The sequence below is a fragment of the Lepidochelys olivacea genome (genome assembly GCF_965140295.1).
Source record: "Lepidochelys olivacea isolate rLepOli2 genome assembly, chromosome: 2".
Classification (NCBI taxonomy): domain Eukaryota; kingdom Metazoa; phylum Chordata; order Testudines; family Cheloniidae; genus Lepidochelys; species Lepidochelys olivacea.
The window spans coordinates 77,356,247-77,383,188 of NC_140412.1; the positions used below are offsets into that span (position 1 = coordinate 77,356,247).

Here is a 26,942-nt window from a genome sequence, read left to right on the forward strand (position 1 = left end):
TTATTACTGTTACCCTTATCCTACCTTTTTATCCTTTCCTCCTACTATTTATCACACCCACTTGTAGACATTAAGATTTTCAAAGCAGAGATTGTTTCTTTGTACAATGGAGCCACAATCCTGACTGAGGCTTTTGGGTGCTACTATAATACAAATAATTAATAATAATAGCATGTGTCTTATCCAGTGCCCCTTTGGCCTTGTAAATAAAAGTGGTTTTATCTGAATCCCTTTTGACTGCACCATGTTAAGGGACGGTGAATCTGGGATACAACACCCTGAAGCAAATCTGTGCATTGAAGATTGGGCTATCTGACTTCCGTTAGAAAGGCAGACAAGTGAATGATTGAAACAAAAACTCCAGAGCATAATAAAGCCCTTGTCTCATTCTAAGACAAGCCAGGAGACCCACCACAGAGGTGAAAATTTGGGTATCTGGGATAAGATCAGGGCTTATATTGAAATAAGTATTCCAGAAAAATTGTTCCAGAATAACTATTTCAGTACACTTCCAAGTATAGACAAGCCCTAAATATTTGCAGGATCTGAGCCTCACAGCCTGATCCAAGCCAAGTGAAGTCAAAGAGTATTTTTCCAACATCTTCAATGGGCTTTGGGCCAGGTCCATCAGTCCTGCAAGATGCTGAGCACTGTGGCCCCATCATCTTGCAGGAGTGAGCTTTTAACGAACAATACAGTGATCTCATAGTTTTTCTTAATGTTCCAATTTACCTAAGAACTATAGTAGTCATTCAACCAGAGGAGAAGGTGCATAATTGAGTTGAGGCAGGAGGTGGAAACCTGGAGTGCAGGAAAAGGTTCAGAGAACATTGAGGGGGACTTGAATAAGTTGGGGAAGACAATTAAATACTCTGTACTGGTAATTAATAAAGTTGAGGTTTTTTTATTTTCTATTAAGACACACCTCATAAAAATTAACATTCTCTTGGCTTTTTTCAGAATCTTATTTATGAGTAATGAAGAATAAATACTGCAAAAATAAGATTAGTCTAAAAAAGGTAAAAATAAGCTTTGTGCAGAATGTGATGCACTGTTCTGTATTTTACAATAAAATTAAATTAATACTTCAATATAATATTAGATAATTATGTAGTACTCAATATATACCACCATGGACTGCTCTCGCAGAACCTGTAGTAAGCCTAACCAGGGCTCCTTGCATTACATGGATCTGTGGCCATAGAATTTGTTACACAATTCACTCACTGTGGAATCTCCGGTATCTGGGATTTCATTTTGTTTTTAAATTATGTTTCTAGCTCTTATGATTGCAAAGGCTTGGTCTATACTAAAAACTTATATGAAATAAACCTCACCCCTGGCTGATACAGCTATGACGACAAAACTCCCAGTGTAGGTGCAGCTGTGCCAACAGAGGAGTGCTTCTGTTGACATGGCTAATATTGTTTGGGGAGGTGATGTTCCTGCATTGTCAGAAAATCTCCTTCTATCAGTGTTTTTATCTGTGTCTAAGCTAGGGGGCTATGTTGGCATAGTCTGTGTAGTGTAGACACAGCCATAGAAAACCTCCAAAACATGAATCAAATGTAAACCAATGCAGTGTCCTCTACCTGTGTGTTCAGAGAGCTTGAAACAATAGCTCTGAGAGGTGTGAGAGGTTATTCATTTCAATCAGGGTCCTGTGCATACCACACTTCTATGGCTGTAGAATATGGCAGTTGCTCAAGATGTAATGGAATTCAGCATTTCTGCCACCAAATTCTCTATTTTGCTACAGTCAGGTGTCAAGCATTTTGTTTCTATCTCCTTGCTTCTATCTCCTTGCCCTGCTGGGTCCTGCTCACAGCTGCCTCTTGCTTGCAGTTATCCCCTCAGTCATAGTGAGAGTAAATTGGATAAAGTGCATGTTCCCTGCACTATTCCATGGAGGTAGACAGCAAGAAGTTTGCCACCCAGAGGGCGAGAACTGGAGTCCAGCTTCCAGCCAGGTAGGGGAGAAGAAAGTCGTGTAGGCTGTGTGGTGATAATGTACAAAACAGGTAGCCTGGAGAACAGCACTACTGTTGAGCCTTGGGGAACCAGGGAGATAACTGCTGAAGCTGGCTACAAAAGCTGAGGCTCAAGAAGTGGAGTAGTGCTGCCTGGGGAGCATAAAAAAATCCCATCCTCAAAAATAACCATAGTTGGAAACAATCACCAAAAATATTGATGTAAATGAGTGTTTTCACCTATGAGCCACAGCTGTGTTTTTGATGGACTGTGGGTGCGGGAAGATGGAAACAAAGGAATATTACAGTGGAAAGTAAGGTTGCTCATGTGAAATTTAGATGTAGTCTCAGGGGTGCTAGAACGGAGGGTGCCAGGGGGCTACGGTGCCCCCACTTTTTACTGTCCATAAGGGCGGGCGATGGGTGAAGGGGGAGCAGGTGAAGAGGAGCGAACTGGGGACGAGGTCTTGAGGGGAGAGGCATGTGGGAACAGGGCCCTCGGGGGAGAGGCGGTTCAAGGGTGGGGGCTCGGGGAGAAGGGGCGGCGCAAGGGCAGGCTCTCAGGGGAATGGGCAGTGCAGGGATAGGGCCTCGGAGGGAAGGGGCGGGGCAGTGGGGCCACGGTTCGGCCGCTGTTGGCCCTCTGTCTTTCAGGGACCTTCTGCCACTCCTGCCTGGTCTATACTTAAAACTTGGATTGAAATAGCTACAGAAGCCAGGGAAGTGAAAAATCCACACCCCTGAGCATTGTAGCTATGCCAACCTCTGGTGTAGCTGTAGCTGGGTCAATAGAAGAATGCTTCCGTTGGCCTAACTACCATCACTCAGTGAGGTGGATTTCCTACAGTGATGGAAAAACCCCTTCTGTTGCTGTAATCTGCGTTTACACTGTGGGGTTACATTGGCATAGCTACAGCACCAGAGCTATGCCGCTGTAGTGTCCATAGTATAGACATGGCCTTTGGCCCGGTCTACATCTAAAACTTAGGTTGATCTAGGCCTAAGTTCTACCGATGCAGCTGCTGTAAGATTGCTCATGTAGCCACTCTATGCCAATGGGAGAGCACTCTCCCGTCAGCATAATAAAACCACCTCAACGAGTCGCGATAGCTATGTTACCGGGAGAAGCTCTCTCTTTGATAGAGCACTGTGCACACTATCACTTATGCTCATGAAACTTATGTTGGTCAAGGGTGTGGTTTTTTTCACACCCTGAGCAACATAAGTTTTGCCGACAGAAGAGATAGTGTAGACAAGCCCTTACTTTTTATTAATTGCAAGCTGAAATTCTCATATAATCATATGACTCCAGTAGTGGGGTTTATTAAAAACATGAAATATCATGTGACTTGCAATAAAATCATGAGAGTTGGCAACACTACCATGGGTGCCCTCTCCCCACAAAAGAGAAAACCTCCTTCCCCTGTGAGTCTTTGTTTCTGAAGCTCTTAATAAACCCAGGTGAGTATCAGAAGTTTTGGTTCTCTGGCAATTCAGGTCAAACAGAAAACAATTTTTCATTATTTCCCCCCTGCAAATTGAAAAGTTAAAAAAAAATGTTTCCGGTTAACTGAAAAGTTTTGTTTTGATGTTGACCATTTTAAAACATTTTTGATTTTTTAAAAATAAAATTAAAGGAAATGTTGAAACAAAAAGTTGTTTTGAACCAAAATATCAAAATGTTTAGATTTTGAGATTTTTCTAACTGAAACCAGTTGACAAAATCAACACAAATTTTCAAAATGTTTTGATATCACCAAATGTACATTATTTGCCAAAAAAGCATCAGCTGAATAATTTCACTTAGCTCTCGTGGTCAGGATTGTGGGTCACAGTGCTTAATTTTGCATTGTGCCCTCTGGAGACAATCATCTCTGTGATGTTCTGTTTGGTTGTGTGGTGTCCTCTTAAAGCCACATACTCTGTGGGATTTCCTGGTTTGCTCTCGGTGTGCTGTCCCCTGGGTACTGTGTGACACTTGGCATGGCATGAATCATGTTGGGGTTGTATGCGTCTCGGGAATTATGTTCCTTGGCACAGGAACTGTCCACAACTGGCTGTTTGCCTGAACCCTGGAAGCTGGGGTCAGTGCCTTTGGCTGGGCATGGAGTCCCCTGGGTGGTTGAGGGCTGTGCTTTTGGGTGAACGTGATGCCCCCCAGCAGGCTGGGGTCTGCACATGTGGCTGGGCACGGTGCCCTGGCACGTTAGCTCATGAAAGCTTACGCTCAAATCAATTGGTTAGTCTCTAAGGTGGCACAAGTCCTCCTTTTCTTTTTGCGAATACAGACTAACACGGCTGTTACTCTGAAACGTTAGGAGCTGTGCATTTAGCGGGGCACGGCACCCGCTGGAAGATTGGAGCTGTGCATTTGGGTGGCCACGGTGCCCCCCCCGCCGCAGGTTGGGGCTGGACACGGGGCACCCGGGGCCGGGCGCTGTATGAGGAGGTAACGCGCCCTCCGGGGCAGAAGGGGGACGGGGAGCTCCCTGCCGGAGTGACAGAGGCGCGCGCGCCCGAGCACTCAGCCACGCCTACGTTGGTACCCTGAGACCGAAGGCACGCGGCCGTCTGACTATGACGCGTGGCCCCACCGCAGCGAGAACTCTCGCTTTGCGCGCGAGGCCGTCACAGCCCCACTTCCGACCCCGACGTTCCGCTCAGCTGACGGCCCCGCCCCTACCTTCCACCCCATCACGTGGGCAGCCGCGGAGGCTGCCGGGATCGGGCTGTAGTCTCGGTTCAGGCTCAATATGGCGGCTCCGGGCGAGCGCTGAGGAGCCGGCGGGGTAGATTTGGTGGCGCTTGGGGTGCGTGGGGCCCTGCTCCGGCCGGAACGCGTGAGCGGCTCGGGGCTGAGGGAGGAGGTTGCGGCGGCGGCGGTGGCCGGGAGAGCGGCTGCGGAGCGGCGCGGGGCCTGCGGCGAGGAGATGGCCCAGTGCGTGCAGTCGGTGCAGGAGTTCATCCAGGACTCGTTCGTGCCTTTGGTGGCCGCGCTGTGCAGCGAGGAGGCGGAGAGACTCACCCGCAAGAACAACCTGGGCTTCTCCGAGCTGGTGAAGCCCTTCTGCCGCCTCCCCTCGGAAGGTCTGTGCCGGCAGCGGGTGGGACGGGGCTTGTTTACATGGCAGCCGCCGGGGCGGGGCAGGGGAGCTGTCACTTGCACCCACCCGAGGGCTGGGAGGGTATTGGGGGCGTCCTGCCCCCGCCCCGGCCTGCTGCTGAGGGCCGGGCGAATGGTACTTGTCCTGCTCGTCACCCCGCCGTGCGGCCCCAGGCTCGGGTCGGGGGAAGGAGATGCGAGCCCCCCCATACCTTGGCCGGAGCGGCTGCCGGGGGACAGATGCAGATCGGGGCAGGTGTCCCCGAGCCCCGCTGCCGTGTCATGCCGGGGGAAGGGGAGACTCGCTTTTGAGGGACGATTCCCAGTCAGGTCTTGTCTGACCCGAGTGTGGGGAGGAGAGCTCCTGGATGTTGGGCTGCTGCGGGGCGTAGCGGTATACTCTCTTTTCGGGGCGGAGTATTAACCCGTTAAGTTTTTGGTTTTAAATGCCAGTGTCCTGAAATCGCGCTTGGTCAGGTTTTTCCCCAGAACTTTTGACATCCCACTTACTGCAGTACATGCTTGCAAACTTCTGGCAAGGCCCGTTTTAAAGGAACAGTGATTTTAAATTGAATGTCTCTTTTAAAGTTCTGCTCATGAGGAGAATTGCAGGTAGCTCTGCATCATTTAATATTGTTTTGTTTTCTAAGCACCATCAACTGAACTGAGTTTTATGTCCGTTTCTTATGGTGGAAAAAATTACAGAAGTTCAAGCAAGTCAAGTTCCTCAAAATACTTTTTGAATTGCGTCTGAGTTACTTTGTAAAGCGTTTCAGTGGATTCTGCCAACTTGAAATCTAATCAATTTAAAATGTTAAAAGTAGTTCCATGGGCTACACCTGCCCTGAATTCACCTGCCAGTCTTTGATGGCAACCATATTTTATTGCTTTCAAAAATATTTTCTCCCTCTTTTTGTTGCAATATGGAAAAAATCTCAAACTACAGAGGAATCTGGTTGACTGGAAGATGACAAACAAAATGTGCATAGTAAACACAATGTACAACATATTTTTTTTCTTCTACTGTCCGTTAGTTGTAGCCATTTTAGGTGTCGTAATAGTAGTAGGTTAAAAGTGAGCCCTTTTTAAAGGAGAGTAGCAGCAAATGTAGGCCTCGTCCAACCCACTGCTATCCTTTGAATTTCTCACAATTGCCAATAGGCAAATGTGAAAGTCAAACTCATATGAGAGAAACTTACATTTAATCTTTCTAAACTAAATGATCATGCTGGACCTTATTTGCTCTTGGGTTTGAGACATGCTGGTCTATTATTCTGCGTATTTACTGGATGTAACTTTATTAACTTCTCTTTTTAAAGGACACATAATGATAAAACTGTCTGATACGTATCACGTAATTTCTAGTACTACTTGTTCTATACTTCAAGACCAAACTGTAGATCCAAATGTGTTAACATTTTTATTATAGATACAATTCTTGTCAACCTTTCGTTAAACTAAAAATCATGCCAACTTTCCAGGTTTAATTGAATACTCAGATTGTTGTGTAAGAAAGCCAAAAGAAATATGTGCTGTTAAGGATCAACCTCCATCCCTGTATAAGCAATCCGTGGGGTTGCATGTGAATCATAGAAATGTAGGACTGGAATGGACCTCAAGAGATCATCTAGTCTAGCTCCCCCAGGCTGAGGCAGGCCCAAGTAAACCTAGACCATTCTTGGGAGGGGTTTATCTCACCTGTTTTTAAAATCTCTAAGATGGGTATTCCGTACCTCCCTTGGAACCCTATTCCAGTATTTAAATGTCCTCGTGGTTAGGTTAGATAGAGGGAAGAACTTTCTAATTCTCCCTTGCTGGAGATTAGGCTGATACTACTTGTCCTATCTTCAGTGGACATAGAGAACTGATTGTTGTCCTCTTTATAATAGCCCTTAACATAGGCTATGTCTACACTTGGAGCTGGGGGCTGTCATTCTTAGCTCAGGTAGGCATGCTCATGCTAGCTCTTATTGAGCTATCTTGCTGAAAATAGTAGTATAGGCACAGTGGCAATGGCGAGCAGCAAGGAGTGCCCTGAAATTGTATGCAAAGGTCCAGATGGATTTGTACTCAGGATGACTAGCCCATGTTGCTGCCTGCCACTGCCCATTCTATAGTGGCTACACTACAGGTTTTTAGCACAATAGTTTGATGAGAGCTAGCATGAGTATATCTAGTCGAGCTCAGAATCATACCCCAAGCTCCAAATGCAGATGGAGCCATAGTTGAAGATTATCAGGCTTTCCGTTAGTCTTCTTTTCTCTAGACTAAACAAACATGCCCAGTTTTTTAACATTTCCTCATAGGTCAGGTTGTCTAAATCTTTTATCATTTTTCGTTGCTGTCTTTTGGACTCTCTCCAGTTTGTCTACATCTTTCTTAAAGTGTTGTGCACAAAACCAGACACAGGACTGTGTGGGACAGTTACATCCTGTGTTTTACATAAGACAGGAAAGTTGCGGGAAAACTTGTAATGGACAACTAGGGAAAACCTTTGCTATAGGGGAAGTTTCTTCCCAATGTATATCCGTTTACACTTGTCAGAGTCAGAAAGATTTAATTTCTTAACTTTTTGCATCCTGTTAATACATCCCAAGATATTAGCCTTATTGACAGTAGCATCACATTGTTGTTTTATAGTCAACTTGTAATGTCCTAAAACCCCAGCTCTTTTCCAGCAGTACTTTTTTGCCTCGCAAACTATTCTCCATTTTGTATCTTTGATTTTTTTCTTCTTAAGTGTAGTACTTTGTACTTTATTGAATTTCATCTTGTTGATTTTAGACCAATTCTCCAATTTGTCAGTTATTTTGAATTCCAATCCTGTCCTCCTTAAGTGCTTGCAACTCCTCGCAACTCAGTATCATCTTCAGATTTTATAAGCATACTCTCCATTACATTATCCAAGTCATTGAAATTGTTGAATAATAGTGGACCCAGGACAGACTAAGACCCCACTAGATACATTCTCCAAGTTTGACAGCGAACCATTGATAGCTACTGTTTTGAGTACAGTCTTTCAACCAGTTATACATCCACTTTAATGTAAATCACATTTCCCTAGTTTGCTTATGAGAATGTCACATAGGCCTGTGTCAAAAGGCTTACTAAAATGAAGATATATCACATCTACTGCTTCCCTCATCCAGTAGGCCAGTCCAGGAAGGAAACAGTGCTGGTTTGACATGATTTGGTCCTTTCTTGTACTAGTTGTAAATGTTCCATGTTTTCTAAATTACAGCTATAACTTATTCTGTAGGCAGTGATGTAAAGATGCTGTCTGTGTTTGTGACTTCAGTCACTACCTGCTACTTTTGTTGATACCTATATAAACAGCCCTATTTACTCCATGACATGATGGAACTAAATTCCAAAGCAATGTGGTTTTATTTTTATCCAGTGAAATATCTTCAATCCTCCGTCCAAACACATACAACAATAGCTCATAGTTGAAGATTTATTTGATGACTTTTTAGGATGTATTTTTCCCATTGTTTTCTCTGGGCACCTTGTCTCCATTGTCCTGGCTGCCTTGTTCCAAACGTCCCATGTGTGTCAGGGAATGAAGAGCTTGTAGCCACTTCTAGTGGCTTGGCTCTCTGGGCTTTGGCTGCTGTATCTTAATTCAGCAGACGGAATACTCTGGCTGCAAGTTTGACTCCTGCTTTAGTTGCATGGAAAATACAGGGAGTACACACTATACTTAACTCCCTCTTGTGGGGAAAGCTGGAGAGCCAGAGGCTGCTGCAAAGCAGACGGCAAAAGATGTGATATCAGGTACTTAACTGTGGGCAAATGGAGAGTTCGGTTTATGCTATGGCATTGCTATGCCACCTGTATCTTTGCTATCCTCTTGGTCCTAGCTCAGGTGGCTATCCTGAGCCATTGCCTTAATGTCCACACTGCTAGTTTTAGCACCCCAGCACGAGTCTGTCCGCTCATGCTGAGCGGCTTGTTCCCAGCTGCAGTGTAGACACACCTACTGGCAATTAATTTAATGCAGCCAATTTGTAGCTCGATTCTTTTTAAGGTTAATTTATTCACTGAAAAAGTGTATTCCTACTTTGCAAGGGCTTGTCTAGATGGGGAAATAGTGCACAACAGCTATTCCTCAGTAGCTACTGTGAACATTCTTATTCTGAATTAGTTTAAAACTGCACAGTGGAATAAGAGTGTCAATGTGGGGAGTTAATGTGGAATAGCTGTTGTGCTTTGGATTCACACTATAGTTTATTTTGCAATAACTTTCCCCTGTGGACAAGCCCTTATATAATGGGAAGATATGAATTGCCATACTGGACCAGATCAGTGGTTCTTCTAGTGTCATATTCTGTTTCTGACATCAGCCAGTACTAGGTGCTTAAGATAAAGTTGCAGGAGAACTTGTAGTGGAAAACTAGGGAATAATTTTGCTGTAGGGAACTTGTAGTGGAAAACTAGGGAATAATTTTGCTGTAGGGGAAGTTTCTTCATATTATCCATCAGATTAGCACTTGTTGGAGGCAGGAAGAATGAATCCCTTAATTTTTTGTATCCTATATAATTTATACTCTTGTTTATTTAAATGTCTGTTTCTCTTTTGAATCTTGCAAAGCTATTGGTTTCAATGATGATTTGTGGAACTCATGAGCACAAGTTAATTATTCATTGTCTTTAAAAAATGTTTTTCTTTAATCAAGTTTAAATTTGTCACCTTTGAATTTCATCAAATATCCTATTTTATTATGGAAAAGAGTAAGTAACTATAGGAGTCCTCAGATTATTTTTGGTGGTATTTCAATATTTTGTATACTTCTATTGTGTCCTCTCATAATTGTTTCCTAACTGAACAGTTGCAGTTTCTTCAGTCTTCGTCTGGGAGCTTTTTCATGCCTCTCTGATTGTTGCTGGTGCCTGTCTCTGAACCCCTGTTTTCTGCTGGCTGTGTGTGTGTGTATGTATATATATATATTTTTTTTGAGCAAGAGCAACCATTTCAGGAATTAATATGAAAGTTATTAGATATTTCATGCCATGTGCATCTCAGTTTGTGGGTTGTTGACTACTGCTACATTCTGAGCAGAAGTTTTAATTGACCTCTGATTATTGCCTGATGATCAAAAAGTCACCTAGAACAGTGACATCTTAGATAGCTACCTGCTCCAAAGAGTTTACTATCATCATGTTCTCTGTTTGTACTGTGTCTAGCACAATGGGACCCTGATCCATGGCTGGGGCCTCTAGGTACTACTATAATACAAATAATATCTTTCATAGAAGTATGGCTTTACTTGTAAGATAAAATTATGCAGAATAAGTTTTATATGTTTGATAGTACTAAACTGCCAAATTAGAGAGGGAAATCTAAAAGGGAATCTTAAGTCTCTCAGTTCCATTATTTTGTGTTTCTGGTAGTTTGGCACAAGAGCTGTCTCTTTGTAGGTGTATAAAGCTCTTTTACATGGAGGGCCAATCACTGTTTGAGATTCTTGAGGTGCTACTGCATTACAAATAACTTTTATACAAAGAAATGACAGATTTAGATACTACTCAATTAGTTTTACTTGTCTTGTACTGTTTTTATTCTGGACTGTTGCACCCCAGTTAACCAGCTGCCAAGGATGAACTACTCTGATGTGAAATTTTTACAACATATATAGTCACTTTTTTAATATATGGTAAATTTTAGTATGGATTTTTGTCTATAATTAACATAACCTATAACAACAGGCCTATCAAAGAAAATAGGCTCTGAGAAATAGCCAGAATTGTGATGGTAGAAAATCTTAAGCATGGGTTCAAAGCATTTTTACAAATGCTCAGAATCATGGACAACGTCCGTAAACATCCTGATTTAGGGTTTGATCCCGTGGACATTAGAAACATGGAAACAAGTGAGTTTTACATGAAGGAATGTGATAATTGGGGCAACAAAATTAGTCTTACCTTTTTTTAAAAAAAAATCACTTTCATTACATTTTCTAGTTATTACAAAATGTTAATGTGTGTGGGGTGTGTGTGTGTGTGTGTGAATCTTTCTGAGATAAGAAACTGAAAACATGCCATAGCTTTAGATTTGTTGCTTTCAGGCTTATTGTTCAAGAACCTTATAAGACATATGGATAACAGCTACAAAATGTGTTTTGGTAATGATCAACACTGACTTGTTTTTTTTTAAAGCAAATGAAGGTGTGCCATTTATCTAAATGGCACTGTAGGTTCTAAGAGACCAGCGAAAAGGTGTTACATAGTTTCTTCCATTTTGAAAGATTCTATTGCTTTGCTGGCACTAATAATATCTTTAAAAAACAGAGGAGAGACAAGGTGGGTGAGATCTTTTTCTTGGACCAACTTCTGTTGGTGAGAGAGGCAAGCTTTTGAGCCATAGAGAGCTATTCTTCAAGTCTGGGAAAGGTAGTCCCAGCATCACAGACCAGAAGAAGAGTTCTGTATGGCTTGACAGCTTGTCTCTCTCATCAACAGAAGTTGGTCCAAGAAAAGATATTACCTCACCTATCTTGCCCCTCTAATATCCTGGGACAGGCATGGCTACAACTACACTGCATTTAAAAACTGAAGAAACTTTTAAAGTGCAGACATGGTATATATTCTCCAACTCCTGGGAATTTTGCCAAGTTCTCCTTAAAGGAGGAGACACTTTAGTTCTGGGGTGAACAGAATTGAGCTAACTAAAAGAGGAAGACTCGTTTGATAATTCTATACCCATTTCTCCCCTGTGTGTGCTCCCTCTTCTCCAAATTAACTTCGCTAATTGTGGAAAATATTGTCACGTTTCTAAAGCACTTACGTTGTAGTGTCTTCCTGTACTCTGAACATAGAATTTCTTGTTCAAAGAATGCCCACAAAGGAAGAATAGCTGTCTTCCATTATCGACATTCAACTTGAAGGATCAGACTCCAAGTGGTGCAGGAGCAGTCCATTAACTTGGGAAGGAATATAAAGCCTTATGTTTCATGGTTTAAACCAATCTTTAATGATTAGGGCAAGGCCTTCATGGGGGCAGCTTACTCCACCATATTGCTTATTGCCAATTTCCTTGCACTGTCTTCTGAAGCATCTGATGCTGACTGCTGTTGGAGACAGGGAAGTGGGCTAAATGGACCACAGATCTGATCCTGTGTGGCAGTTCCTGTGTAATGCGTCCTTAAGATGCCAAGACTTGGCTTTAGGGAGCGAGTTCCCCAATGAGTCCACGGACAAAGCTCTGCACTTCAGTCCTATGAAGCATACCCTAGGTTCAATCAGCCCATTCCTGTTGATTGCATCTCCAGAGTAGGGTTCAGAGAGCTGGTCTCTGAGGTTACCAAGCCTCAGCCCATTTAGGGTTTAATGGAAGGGACTGAGGAGCCGAACTTTAAATTGGCTTCCAAGCCAGTGCTGGGTCTAATGTAGAGTACAGAGTGCTGGTGAATGTGTCCTTGTCTCTGTCCTACTTGACAACTAAAGATGATTGTGTGAGGCATTCTGAAAAATCATGAAAAATTGTTTGCTTTTAAAAATCACACAAGTAACCCCTTCTTCACATCAGCAGGTTTTTTGAAGTCCTGCATATGGTAATGCCTTTGGGGTGATGGGAGGGAATTGTAACAGCTATATTCTAGGTCTTGTAATTTAAACTGGTAAATTTAGGATTTATGGCAATTACCTTCACTCTAGTTCACTTTCTTGAGATGGTCCCTACAGTGACTGCATGATAAAGTGTAGTGGTTCTCCTCTCCATTCTGAGGTCTTAATGGATTTGAGTGTTAAGAATAGACAAGAATTCAAGAACCATTCTTCTTGGTCATGATGAACTCTTCAGTTCACATCTAGTAACTTTTTTCTTTTCTGGCTGTCCTAAAGTCGGGGGGGGAAGGGTTAGCTTTAATGGGAAGAAATTCTTTACTCTCAAGTAGTCACACGTGGAAAAGATAGCATAAACCTACCTGTGCTGGTAGCATAAAATTCTGCTTTCATAAACCACATTGCTTAAAATGTAACTTTTTCACGTGGACACTTAGAACTTATCTACAATTTTCTTTCCCTTCTACCCATTTTTTCTTTAAATAGTAGGTTTGTTAGTCTGGAATAGTTATCTAGTGAACATATACTCTTAATGTAACACCTTTTTTGATGAACTATTCTTGTTTGTAGTATGTCAGTTTAACATGGAATGGCTGGCTAATCAGTAACTCTTATTTTCTAAAAAAAGAAAAGGAGTACTTGTGGCAACTTAGAGACTAACACATTTATTTGAGCATAAGCTTTCGTGAGCTATATCCGATGAAGTGAGCTGTAGCTCACGAAAGCTTATGCTCAAATAAATGTGTTAGTCTCTAAGTTGCCACAAGTACTCCTTTTCTTTTTGCAGATACAGACTAACACTGCTGCTACTCTGAAACCTCTAATTTTCTTTGACATATAGCCCCTTTGATTTCTCTGCAGGTGTCAACTGACCTATTATTAAGTCATTCCATGATCAAACTTTCCTGGGAGCTCTTGAAATTTTTCTTGTTCTCTTAGGGATTAAGGCAGCACATAACACCCTAGATTCCCTTAATTGTTTAAGAAATCTAGTTACAACAGTAGACTCTCCCACAGAAAGGTTTTAATTAAGATATTTAGACATTGTTTTTGACTGCCTGTTTATAAATCTTGCTTTTAACCATGTCTGATTCTTGGAAATTTAAAAAAAAAAATCTGAAAACTACTTTCTGCATCTATGGAAAACCTTTCAGGGGAACACAATTTCAGTGATTTTAAAATGTCTTGGTTTATTTTATTTATGAAGTAGGTTTTGTGCAATTTGAGAACTAAAAATGTTAGATTCAGAACCATTGCCCATGCATTTGTTAAAGCTGCATAGGAAGTTGGAATTAAAACTGGATATTGAACAGAATATATATTTTAAAAAGGAGCAATGTAAAACATCTAATGTTAATATATTTTTACTGTTGCAATTTTGATAGTCAAAATTTAATTTTGGTTAAATAATGGATCTTGGTTTTTACTAATGGGCAGCTGACGAATATGCCATGGTTTGTCACAGCATTTACAAGAAATCTATTCTTGTCAAGAATTATGTGAGAAAAATCCTGACTTTATCAAAATACATGATTAAAAAATTATTGGTATTATTTTTGACACTGGCAGTTTGTCATCTTATTATTTTTGACACACCATTGAGTGGAACTTCTTGCAGTTTGCTATGCTTGTCTCTTTTTAAAATCCAGCTAATACAGCCAAGTTTCTGGGCTTTGGTTAAATGACATCTAATTAGTTCATAAAGACATTCAAAATTAACATTACTTTTGTCATAGTTAAGTTTCAGCCATTGAAGGTAAGCTAATTGTCTGTCCTATTGTCAAGGTATTGCAGTATGTCTGGTATGTAACAGGAGACGGTAATTAGAGGCTGTGAGAGTTTGTAAACATAACACAGGTGTGATAGTCTTATCTCTGAATTATTTTGTTCTGCTTTATGAAAATATTAGTTTTGTGAAACATCTCTCTGGAAAGTCACCTTTGATGGCTTGCTATTAGAGCTTCCACTGAAATAATTCTGAGAGCTCCATAACAAGTGTCTGGGAGCCTTTTTGTTTGGCTTTTATTGAGGATTCTTTCGTAACTTGGGTTATTGTGCTTGCTCATTACAACTGACATGCACATGCCCAATGTTTTCTTTGAGTTATGGAAGTAAAATGAATTGAGGTAGTTGAATCCAGGTCCTTAAATGTACTTGGCTGTTGCTCTGCTCATCATTACAACACCTAACCCCTGGGTGGTCTGCTCCTCAGTGGAATTTTTAGCCTCAAGCTTGGTGCCTACCTTTTCCATATAATGCCTGGGGAGAGCTCAGTGCCTGATTAAGGGATTTTCAGAGGATGGAAAGTTGAATGGGGAGCTTCTTGAGCTAGCCAGGAGCAATGCTGAGGAGCGGCTGACTTGGTGCCCCTGGCTGATGGGCCCATATAGGCTACTCCTTCCACTTGGGATCCTCAACCGTGAATCTTCTCCTAGAGTTAGGTACCGAGGCCAGCTCAACTGATCCAGTATTCCATGCCCTTGCAGCTGATGTCTGTCTCCTCCTCATGCTTGATTCCACTCTTGTGTTTGCCCTACATTTTTCTGTGCCCTCCTGTGTCTTTTGTGCAGATGCTCTGCTGCTCTTCCATCTATTTATGGCCTGCATCTGGGCTTCCTGAAGTGGGGGCTGGCAGGCAACAGTGTTTAGGCATATTTAGAGCACACTTTTGAGAATGGGTCCTCTAGTGAGGTGGTTGTTTCTCTGTTTAGTTTGAGAATCCCACTTGGGAGCCACCAGACCTTTGGCTTGTTAACTGTGGAGTTGTATAAGTGCTGGTATCAGACTGGTGGGGGCTTAAGCATCTATGGATTTAGATAGTAGCTGAATGGTGGCTTTGAAAATGTCAATGGTGCCTAAATGGTGGACTTAGCCAACTAAAGAGTTAGACACAGGTCTAGGTCCATTTTAAGGATTGGGGCCCTAGCCTATATATTTTCATTTAATACTTTGATATTAAAGATTATCTTATTCCAGCATGAAACTAGGGTGGCATGCAGAAAATTGTAATTTAACCCAAAAACAATCTTTTTAGTTATGTAAATTCTCTTTAAATGTTAAATATCTTTTTTGTCAAAGAAATGTTGATACGTCCAGAACTAAAATACAGGTGCTGCAATAAAATACTCAGTTTAACAAAATCGTTCTTTTTTTTTTAGTTCATATGAGAGATCCTAACAACCAGCTTCACGTAATTAAAAACTTGAAAATTGCTGTCAACAACATTATTACCCACTCACCTCAGCCAGGAGGCATTCGGAAGCTTCTAAATGATGTTGTATCTGTCAGTCAACCGGCTGAAGGATTAGTAGCTAATGTGATTACTGCAGGAGATTATGATCTCAACATTAGTGGTATGTAACAATTTTATTCTGCGTATTTTTAATATTTTTTTCCACTGTATCTTACTTTGGAGTTTTCTACATTTTCAAAACATTTGCAGGTAGTAGCTTGTTTTTACTTAATACAATTTCCTTGAAGATTGAGTACTACTGCTAAATTATTAATATTGTGATGCTTATTTAAAATACTTTGGTAGTACACATTAGAATTTTTACTCAATAACTTGTTTAATCATATGTAATGTGATCCCAAATGTTAATGTAATGCTAAAAACACTTGTTGATCAGATTTAATATTAAATCCGTTGTGGGTTGTTAATTGTGACAAGGAAAAGTTTTATCTATATAAAAATATCCTCAATTATTTTGGGCAAATACTTTTCCAACAGATTTTATTGCCATCTTTCAAGTTTATAAAGCTGTCAACTTCATTCTGAAATAAAATATTTAAGGCATTATGCACTGTTGTATTATAGAAAATTTATTTTTTTTACTGAGTGTAAATGTAAGCATATAGTGTACTTGATCTGGGGCATGTAAATCTGTGAAAACAAGTCTATAACACTGCCACAATAGTACCATCATATTTTGAAGCTGTACCTAACTTGTTTTTTTTGTTTTTTTTCCTATACTCATCCTCACTATGTTGACAACTTCCAGTATTACCAACCCCAAGCTCTTAAAATCATGATTGTAAAAATAAACTTTGGGAAGTTGAGGGAAGATTTGCTTGCCTTCTTGTTCTTGAGCCTTTAAGATTGACATGTGTAAATTCTTCGCTGCAGCTTTGATGGTTTGAAACAGTTTTAAATTAAAGTTGTTAGAGACTAACAAATTTATTTGAGCATAAGCTTTCGTGAGCTACCGCTCACTTCACTTAGTCTCTAAGGTGCCACAAGTACTCCTTTTCTTTTTGCGAATACAGACTAACACAGCTGCTACTCTGAAACCTATTAATATTGTAGGGCGTCTTTCAGTTTTAAAGAACTAAACCCTGTAACATATGAAATGTTGGTGATTAATTTCTTAAATTTCAGTGTTCAGGGGCAGTTTCTTGCAGAAACAATTAGCTTGTAGAGCCACTTTTACAGTTTCCATTAGTACATTATTCATGAGGAAGTCTCCCATAATATTCTTCCAAACATTGTAATTTTCTCAGGTTGAGTATATTTGAATGTAAAATTGGAATATCTGTTTTTCCTGTTGTGCTGTAAATAGTGACCTGGGTCCAGTTATCTGCTATTTTGAATACCTGTTTCAGAACTAAGAAACTCTCTCACTCTCACACTCACACAGATTGTTTCTGCCTCTGTTCTTTCTGTCAAAACTTTCTTGTTTCTAATCATCCTTGTCAGGGGGCTTCCTGACAATATATAGGGAGAGCCATATATTCTGGATGCATGAATCTGCCTCCCCTAGAATACTATCTTTAAACTGAATTTTATTAGTTTTTTGTGCTTTCGTACCCTCCTGTTTTAGGCCATTCTGGGGAACTAGCAGTATACTGCCAGGATATATCTGCTCTTGCTGGTGAATGTAAATCTGTTGTATTGTGTTAGGGCATGACAGACTCCCTGGTCTCTGTGCTGAAAGCTGTTATGAAAAGTACTCAGAGTGGTGTTCCACAGCCTTCTCCCTCAACAAGTAACATTAATTTTTTTTTAATATTGCTGTGAATTTAACTGCAAACCTGTGACGCTGCCTCTGATGGCCATAATACCTATTTTTGGTGTGATAACTGTAAAGTACTTTAGCCTCTTTTCTTAATTAAGTCACTGTTCTTATTTGTAGTAGATGAAACTATTCTTTATCAGTTTACTACAAGGTATCAGTCTGAAATTTCAATTATGTGGTGTTTTTAAAATCTTTTTATTCATAGCAAAAAACAAGGAAATGACCAGCAACTGCAGTACAGCTTAAAAATTAAGAATCTTTATCGTAGAGAACTGTGATGCATTATACAATTTAGCTTACTTGTAAGAGGGCCATAACTAGTTCTGTTCATTACTCTTACTTCGTCCCTATTCTGTTATAGCTGTCGTTGCCGTAATCTGAGAAATTTGGCAAAGGATTAGCTGATTAAGGTTATAGTCTCCTTTCACTTGGAAAAACTGTGACAAATAGAAATGTTTAATGTATGGTTCTGCTTCTTCACGTGCAAACCCCAATGTCCATTGAAATCAATGGGAGTTTAGGGTGCACAAGAAACAAAGATCTCTGATAGCATATAGTGAAATGTCTAACTTGTAGTATGAAATACTTAGTTCTCAGGAGACAAATTGTTTCAGACCCTGATGGCGGATGTGGTACAGTACATTACTCTTACACATTACCAAAACATAAGAGCAGATAGTATATATGAACCTGACACTGGTTAGCTTAATAATACCATGTTTTCTCTATCAGATCGCTCAGTTAAAGCTAGTGTTCCTTGGTACAATAATTGGAAAGACACACTGATGGAACTGAACACATCCACGTTTTATTCAGGTATTTTTTTTTGTGATTGGTGCGAGTTTGCCAAATTGCCCTTTATCTATTCCTTTTCCATGTGCCTCGTCCCCCTTTCCTTAACATCCTGCTGTAGCTGTTCAGCACTTTCTTTGGCATAGATGTGTGTGTTCCTCATTTTTTTCCAAAAATAAAAATCGTTGGTGATGGTGTATGATTTGTCTTCTTCTATTATCCATATTTCTACTCTTGCTGCTAATTGACCCTATGGAATGACCAGAAATAATTTTTTAAATTAGGTGCAGATTGAACAGATTACACACAAATTGTTTTTTTCCTTGTTTGGTCACATGGAATTATACATTGTCAGACTGTTCTAGTATTTCAAATGAAAATACTTCCCTCTTTTATCTTTCCTCAATTATTCTATGTGAATAGTAGTATTGCTCATTTTATAACCTTAGTACAAATATTGGTATTCAGTAAAGTTCCTTTATCCTACTGAAGTTTTCTGTTTTTTGATTCATTCTCAAAACTGTATAAGAGCTATTCTGTCTTAATTATTGTTCCAAAGAAATGAGGTGGCTCTTACTTAGTTTGCTAATTTATAACATCACATACTGTTATAACTAAGGCTAAGATTTTGTCAGGGATATTTTTAGTAAAAGTCATGGACAGGTCACAGGCTTCTGTAAATTTTTCTTTATTGCCCGTGACCTGTCCATGACTTTCACTAAAAATATCCCTGACAAAATGGGGAGCCCAGCTGTGGGGTCTCCACACCACCTCCAGAGGTTGGGCAGTTTCTGGGGGCCCCCACCGCCTGTGGGGGCTTGGAGCTCCGGGGTACTCCACTCCACCCAAGCCACCTTCAAAGCTCCTGGCCGCTGTGGAACTCCGGGGGCCCAGCTGCCCTTGGTGGCTCAGAGCTTTGGGGTACTCCTGCGGTGGCTACCGGGTCTCCCGCGGCAGCTAGGAGCTCCGGGGGGGGGGGGGGGGGCTAACCATCGGCAGTGGCCAGGAGCTGCAGAGGAGCCCCATTACCCAAAGTGGTCACACTGCTTGTGGTGGCAGGGAGCTCCAGGCGGGTCCCACCCCAGGACCCTGCAGCTCCTGGCCAACAGGGCTGAGTTTATGGAGGTCACCGGAAGTCACGGATTCCGTGACCTCCATGAAAAAAATCGTAGCCTTTGTTATAATAGATAAAAATAACTAGATCTGTGCTCTTAAATATTTAGCTTAAAGACTGTACACAATGAAGTTACACCTGCAATTAAAAGAAATCATATTTGCTATTGAAGTTTCCTTTTCATAGGATGCTAAATACCTTTTCTTGAATGTGCTGGAACATCAGGTATATCTACTTCTGATATATGCACTTTCCGTTTACTCAAGAAGCAAAATGTGTGTAAGACGTGGATAAATTTAAACTCATTTTTTTGGCTTCTAATAGAAAGTAAATGACTTATTTCCATATGGAAAATATTTGCTGATGAGCAGTATTTGCTACCTCGATTACATTTTCAGGTGTGCTTGTTACTGGTACTCTCAACCTCATGCACTGCAGTGAGGATTGGAAAGGGTTGGCGCTGCATTTTAAATGCAACACTGGGCAGTATTGTGTACATCTAGACAGATGCAATGTCTGTTTTTTCCTAAAACCATGGCTAGAGTTCTACATAAAATCAGTTAAAAAAATCAATAACTTCCTTGCAGTATTTGATTTTAGAGAGAGATTTGTGGTGTTTACTACTCCAGTTATCATGGCTTTGTAAATGCTTTTCAAGGCTCAGCGCTCTGTGTATTAGTGCATACAGTATATTGTGATAAACAGCTGGAATACCCTTGCTTTGTCCACTGTTTCCTGGAACAATGGGAGAGAACTTAGTTATGGGTGGCAGAGTCCCAATGTGAGATGCTGTCAAGTGTCTTCCCTTTCCATTATGCTTGTGACACCAGTACCTGCTACACTGTACTTGAGAACTGAAGGTTCTTGAAACTCAAAGAACAATTTGAAATGAAATGTGATACAGACTCTTGTCCTTCAAGTCTATTTATACGTGAATTGGTTTGTATACTACAAAACTATATTAGAGTTGTGGAATATATCTCTGTGCATGATGTGTATATACAAAGTATGGAAAGGAAACGAGTCATGTAGGAACTAGAATTTCAGTTATATGCTTGGCCTTCACATCATCCTATGGCATAAAGTTCCACAGGTGGACTGTATGGTATAGAAAGAAGTCCTTCTTTGTTTGATTTAATACTGCTGCCTGTTAGTTTTGTTGGATGACCCCTAGTTCTTGTGTAATGCGAAAGGGTCAATAATGCTTTCTCTAAACCATCCATGATTTTATAGACCTTGATCATATGCCCCCTTAGTTTTCTCCTTTGTAAAAATGAACAGTCCTAATCTCTTTAATCTCTCACATGGAAGATGTTCCATATCCCTAATCCCCTAAACAATGTTTGCCCTTCTCTGATTCTTTTACAATTCTAATATATCTTTTTTGAGATGGGGCAAGTTGAACTGCATGCAGTATTCAAGGTGTGGGCGAGCCATGGGTTTATGTAGTGACATAATATTTTCTGTTTTAGTGATCCCTTTCCTAATGGTTTCTAACATTGTTAGCTTTTTCGACTGCAGCTGCACATTGGGTGGATTTTTTCAAAGAACTATCCCTGATGACTCCAAGATCTTTCTTGAGTGGTAACAGCTAATTTAGATGCCATCATTTTGTGTGGCTAGTTGGGATTATTTTTTCCAATGTGCATTACTTTGCACTTATCAATGTTGAATTGTGTCTGCCATTGTGTTATCCAGGCACTCAGTTTAGTGTGATCCTTTTGTAAATCTTCACTGTCCGCTTTGGACTTAACTATCTTGAATAATTTGGTATTTTCTGCAAATTTTGTCACCTCAGTTTGCCCCTTTTTCCAGATCATCTGTGAATATGGTGAACAGTACTGGTCCTAGTACAGATCCTTGGGGGATTCTGCTACTTAACTTTTTCCACTGTCCTAAACCGACCATTTATTCCTACCCTTTTGTTTCCTATCTTTTAACCAGTTATTGATCCATAAGATGACCTTCCCTCTTATTCCATGACTGCTTAGTTTGCTTAAGACCTTTTGGTAAGGGACCTTGTCAAAGGCTTTCTGAAAGTCCAAGTACACTATATCCACTGGGTCAGTCTTGTCCACTGCTTGTTGACACTGTCAAAGAAATAGATTGGTTCGACATAATTTCTCTTTACAAAAAGCTTGATATCCCCCACATATCATGTTTATTTATGCATCTGTTAATTTTCTTTCCTGTAGTTTCAACCAGTTTGCCTGATACTGAAATTAGGCTTACTGGCCTGCAATTGCCAGGATTGCCTCTGGAGTCTTTTTGATGTTACATTAGCTATTCTCCAGTTATCTGGTACAGAGGCTGATTTTAAGAGATTGGTTATATACCAGACTTAATAGTTTTTCAATTTTATATTAGAATTCCTTCAGAACTCTTGGGTAAATACCATCTGGTCCTGGTGACTTATTACTGTTTAGTTTTATTAATTTGTTCCAACACTTCCTCTATTGACACCTCAATTTGCGACAGTTCCTTAGATTTATCAGCTAAAAAGAATGGCATAGGTGTGGGGATCTCTCCAACATCCTTGACAGTGAAGACCGAAGCTAAATGAATTCTTTTGATCTCTGCAAGGGTCTTGCCTTCCTTGAGAGCTCCTTTTAACAGCTTGATTTTTCCAGTGGCTCCACTTGACTGCTCGGCAGTTTTCCTGCTTCTAATGTGTTTTTTTTGTTTTTGTTTTGTTTTTTGTTTTTAAAGTTGCTGTTAGTTTTTGTCTTCGGCTAGGTGCTCTTCAAATTCTTTCTTGGCCTACTTAATTATAGTTTTACACTTGACTTGGCAGAGTTTATGCTGCTTTCTATTTTCATCACTAGGATCTGACTTCCAATTTCCAAAGGTGACCGCTAACTGCCTCTTTTACTTGGCTGTTCAACCATGGTGACACTTTTTTGGTTATTACTGTTTTTTATTTGGGGTATATGGTTATTTTAAGCCTCTATTATGGTGTTTTCAAATAGTCTCCATGCAGTTTGCAAGCATTTCACTCTTGTGACTGTTCCTTTTAATTTCCATTTAACTAGCTTCCTCATTTTTTGTGGTTCCTTTTTTGAAGATAAAATGCTACTGTGGTGGGTTTCTTTGGTATTTTTCCCCCCTGACAAGAAACGTTAAGTTGAATTACCTTATGATCACTATCACCGATTGGTTCAGCTGTATTCACTTCTTGGACCAGATCCTGTGCCCCACCTAGAACTAAATCAAGAATTGCCTCTTCTCTTCTGGGTTCCAGGACTAGCTGCTCCACTAATGGTGTCTAGAAAGTTTATCTCTGCTTTCCTTCCTGAGGTGAGAGATACTCGGTCAATATGAGGATAGTTGAAATCCCCCCTTATAGCTTTTTCTGCCTTTATAGCCTTTGTCTCGCTAAGCTTTTCACAGTCACAGTAACCATCCTGGTCAGGAGGTTGGCAGTATATTCTTACTGCTCTACTTTGGTTGTTTAAGCAAATTTCTGTTGATAGAAATTCTATGGTACAGTTTAATTCTCAAGATTTTTACTTTACTTGACTCTGATTTCCTTTGCATATGGTGCCACTCTCCCACCAGCAAGGTGTACTGTAATTCCTCTATATTTTGTACCCTGATATTACCGCACTCTGTTTTTTTTCCTCATTCCACCAAGTTTCCACAATGCTGCTTCTATCAATATCCTCATTTAATGCCAAGCACTCTAGTTCTCCCATCTTAGTATTAGGCTTCTGGCATTAGTTTATAAACCTTTGTATCTTTTGGCAATATTGAGTTGCTTGCCGTCGTGTTGTATTTAAATGAGACTCTTTAACATTTGACTGTTCCTCACTAGCTCCTACCTGTATGCTACCAGCTTCTTTCCTATCCTGTTCCTGACATAACATAGTGAAAAGAACTTCAGCTATATTGATATCACTGGAAAAGCTAATGGATCATGGACATCTCACCGTACACTTATTGGAAGTGGGGAGAAAGAAGCTTACAGATTAATTTAGTCACTGTGAGGAAATATGATACTCTGTGCACCTCTATGGCAAATACAATGTTATCTATGAAATATTAATAATATTTACAAAGAAAACATAATGGCCATACTGGGTCAGGCCAGTGGTCCATCTAGCCTTGTATCCTGTCTCCGACAGTGCCCAGTACCAGAGTTTCAGGGGGAAGGTACAGAATAGGGCAACTGGAATGATTTACCCCCTCTTCCCCTTCTGGCAGTCAGAGGTTTAGGGTTGCCCCAAGCATGGGGTTGCATCTCTGACCATCTTGGCCAATAGCCATTGATGGAATTGTCCTCTGAACTTTTATAGGTTTTTTTTTTAACCCAGTTATACTTTAAGCCATCAAAACATCCCATGGCAATGAGAAAAAAAAATTATCCTGTTTTGAATCACTGTCCACTAAAATAAAGTATGTTTTGTTTTCTACGGCTTTTTTTCATATTTTGATTTCTTGAAGTCACTTTAGAGAAAGTATTCCCAATTAAACCAATTTGTTTGAGCTGTAATTGCTGAAAAATTGATCTGGTATTCTGGCATAATCTAATTGAATATCACTCTTTAGTTCCTTTTAACTCTTCATTTATGGAATTTAGGAAATTCCTTTTTACTACTTGTAGGTATTTGTTAGAGTATTATCCTTGTTTAAATTCTATCTCATTGGAAATAAATGTGATTTTTCTTTTTGTACATAAGGCATGAGTTCTTAATCTGGGATTTGTGAACAAGTCCAGGGAAGTGGCAACCATCCTTTCATCTATGCCTAGATATGAGTGGGGAAAGTCCCTACATTTTTTGTGTTATGAGGTGGAAAAGTTTGAGAAACACTGATGTAAAGGATTCACTTTGTGTCATTGTCTTTGTATAAAGTCCTACCTAACGTGAAATTGGAAGTATTCCAAAACTTTATAAATTATTGGAACCATACACTTGAAGATGCTGCTGGGAATGAGATTTTTTTCTCCATTCTAGCCAATTTAACTAAAATGTAACAGTTTTCCTATTTTCATAATCTTTCACTGTCAATGTATTTCCTTACTCCTGGGTCAGCTTTGTTTTTTTCTGACTTCTAAATTGCAATTTTTGTTTCTTTGCTCTGGTCTCTATTCTAGAATTTATTGTACTGTGTAATAATGTCAGAAATAATTACCACTATACTGCTCCACATTTTCAGCCCTGTAGAAATATTTACTCTCCACTCCTGGGAGAGGAGCAAGTATTATTCTTGAAGTAAAATGGGGAAACTGAATCAAAGAGGTTAACTGATACGTTCAACACCTCACAATGAGTCACTGGTAGAGCTAGATTTAGAATTCACAGGGCATGGACCTGGAAGCCAAAAATTCTTGAACTAGGCTGTGTCTTTGTAGAAGTTTTGAGGGATACCTAAATTGCAGTCACAATATTTGGAAAAACTTTAGACAAAGATTCAGTAATCCTACTTCTCCTCTGTATATTCCAAAATCAGTTTGGTTTCCAATTCTATGGAAGATGGCTATAGCAGATGTACTACATTCTAAAATTTAGGCACATCTGACCACTTGTGCTAAGGGAATCAGAGTCTTGACTATAAGTGATGCTGAAGAGGGGTTATTGTAGTCTTGGCTGAGTCCACATGACCCGAAAATATGGAAGATGTTAATATTTAAAAATACTCAAAAAAAGTGCAGATGCAGATTAAACCCACTTTCCCTCAACGTCCATGACCCCTGTTCTAAGGTTGACAACCTAAAGGGGAAAAGGTCTCTGCAATCTTAATTTTTGCTTCTTCAATAAATTAAATGAGATCTACAGTTAAATATGGTTTAAAAACAAATCAGAAGAGGACAGTTGCATATTCATATCTAGCCCGCTATTAATTGTTAGAGTTTGCCAAGTTATGTTGTTTCATTCTTCCTGTATATTTTCCAGTCTCATTAAGACTTTTATCAACTTTGTTTGTATCTTTCAGCTACTACTCCGTGGTTTGAGTCTTACAGAGAGAGCTTTCTTCAGTCCATGCCTGCATCAGATCATGAATTCCTAAACCACTATGTAGCATGTATCCTTTGAGTCTTAAATATGGACTATGGCTCTCTAAAATTAAATGAGGCATAATGTTACAGCTGATTCTTCATTGCAGAAACCTAGTATATAAGGAATTGGGCGGGTTGGAATGTAACTTTAAAGCTATTGATATTGCCACTGTGCTTTTACTTCTGTATAAATTCCTCTTCCTCAATCCCTCTATATCTAGCACATATAATTACACACACTTGCTAAAGGAAGAAAGTGCCTGCATTATGTAGGAGAGTTATAAGTTATTATAGACCAAGAGCACTTATTTACAGTGTAACCAGGTAATCAAATCTGTTAGTCATGGTACAAAAGATGGGAAAGTCCTGTTCCACTCAAGTGGAAATGACTAGGTCAGATGCACTCTGCTCTTCTTACCCCACAGCTGAGGAAGGTGAGTGTTCTGAGATTTCTATTGGGAAGTTATCTCTGAGCCCTGCTTCACAGTTCTATTGTCATATAAAACTTTGGTAGGTATCTGAAGCCACAGTCCCTCCTCAAAAGTCCCTCACACTGGTAAGGGCAAGGAGTGTTTTTCGGGTAACTTTTGTTTTTTTCCTGTTCCAGAGCTCTCTGCTGCCAAAACAGTGAGTTTTGACTCTGCTACTCTATCCTGATCCAGCTTCTAGTTTTGAGTCTCTCTCCTCAAGTGAAAACTAGTACACTGTTGTGTTTTATAAACAGCAGCAGTGATATTGACCTGATTGTGTCCATATCACTGTTGCTTACAGGGTTCTGAACATCAGCAGTAAAAAGTAGCAGTGCTGGCCATTTTTATTCTGTAGTGGGAAGACCATACTACATAAGGTAACTTAACACTTGGAAGTTCTAACTGAACTACAACAACTTTCTTTTCTAGTTTATTGTGAAGTTGATGACTTTTGTCTAAGTTTTGTACTCTTCCTGGATTACACATTTTTTTCATGTCCTACAAATACTAACATACATATACAAGTAACCTAGTTAGTATAGCACTAAACTTCCCTCTTGACATACTGTTACAAATATCTAGTAACTCCTTTCCTTCCCCTAGCTATATGCTTTTAAGTAAGATTGCCAATATATCTTCATTGAACTGAGATGCTACAAAAGTTTAGGGTATTACCCCACTGTCCAATTTGACCTGAGCTATTAAACAGATTTAATACTTCATGGGATAAACTCCAATATCTCTTTTTCATCTTAACTCCCATTCAAACTAGAAGTAAATAGGATGCACACTGAGGATTCTATGGTGATTTCTAATATCACTTTTAAAAAAGTCTGTACCTGTCCTAGCAAAGAGCTTTTAATTACTGTAGAAATTATTCTTTAGTATGTATCTGTGACAAAAGGCAAGAAGTTCAA

At 40.0% G+C, this 26,942-nt stretch overlaps 1 protein-coding gene across 6 annotated transcripts in view; it reads left to right on the forward strand.

Moving 5' to 3' along the window:
- The first annotated feature begins 4,681 nt into the window (after positions 1-4,681).
- Positions 4,682-26,942, forward strand: part of TRAPPC8 (trafficking protein particle complex subunit 8) — a 113,607-nt gene continuing 91,346 nt past the window's right edge. For 3 of the 6 annotated variants that reach the window (XM_084618497.1, XM_084618499.1, XM_084618498.1), the window contains exons 1-4: positions 4,682-5,057; positions 15,795-15,989; positions 18,384-18,467; positions 25,492-25,581. In XM_084618497.1, the coding sequence (XP_084474623.1) occupies positions 4,901-5,057; positions 15,795-15,989; positions 18,384-18,467; positions 25,492-25,581 (526 nt within the window). In that variant the 5' untranslated portion in view covers positions 4,682-4,900. The remainder of the gene's footprint in view (positions 5,058-15,794; positions 15,990-18,383; positions 18,468-25,491; positions 25,582-26,942) is intronic. The other 3 variants (XM_084618500.1, XM_084618501.1, XM_084618502.1) reach the window with 1 other exon arrangement.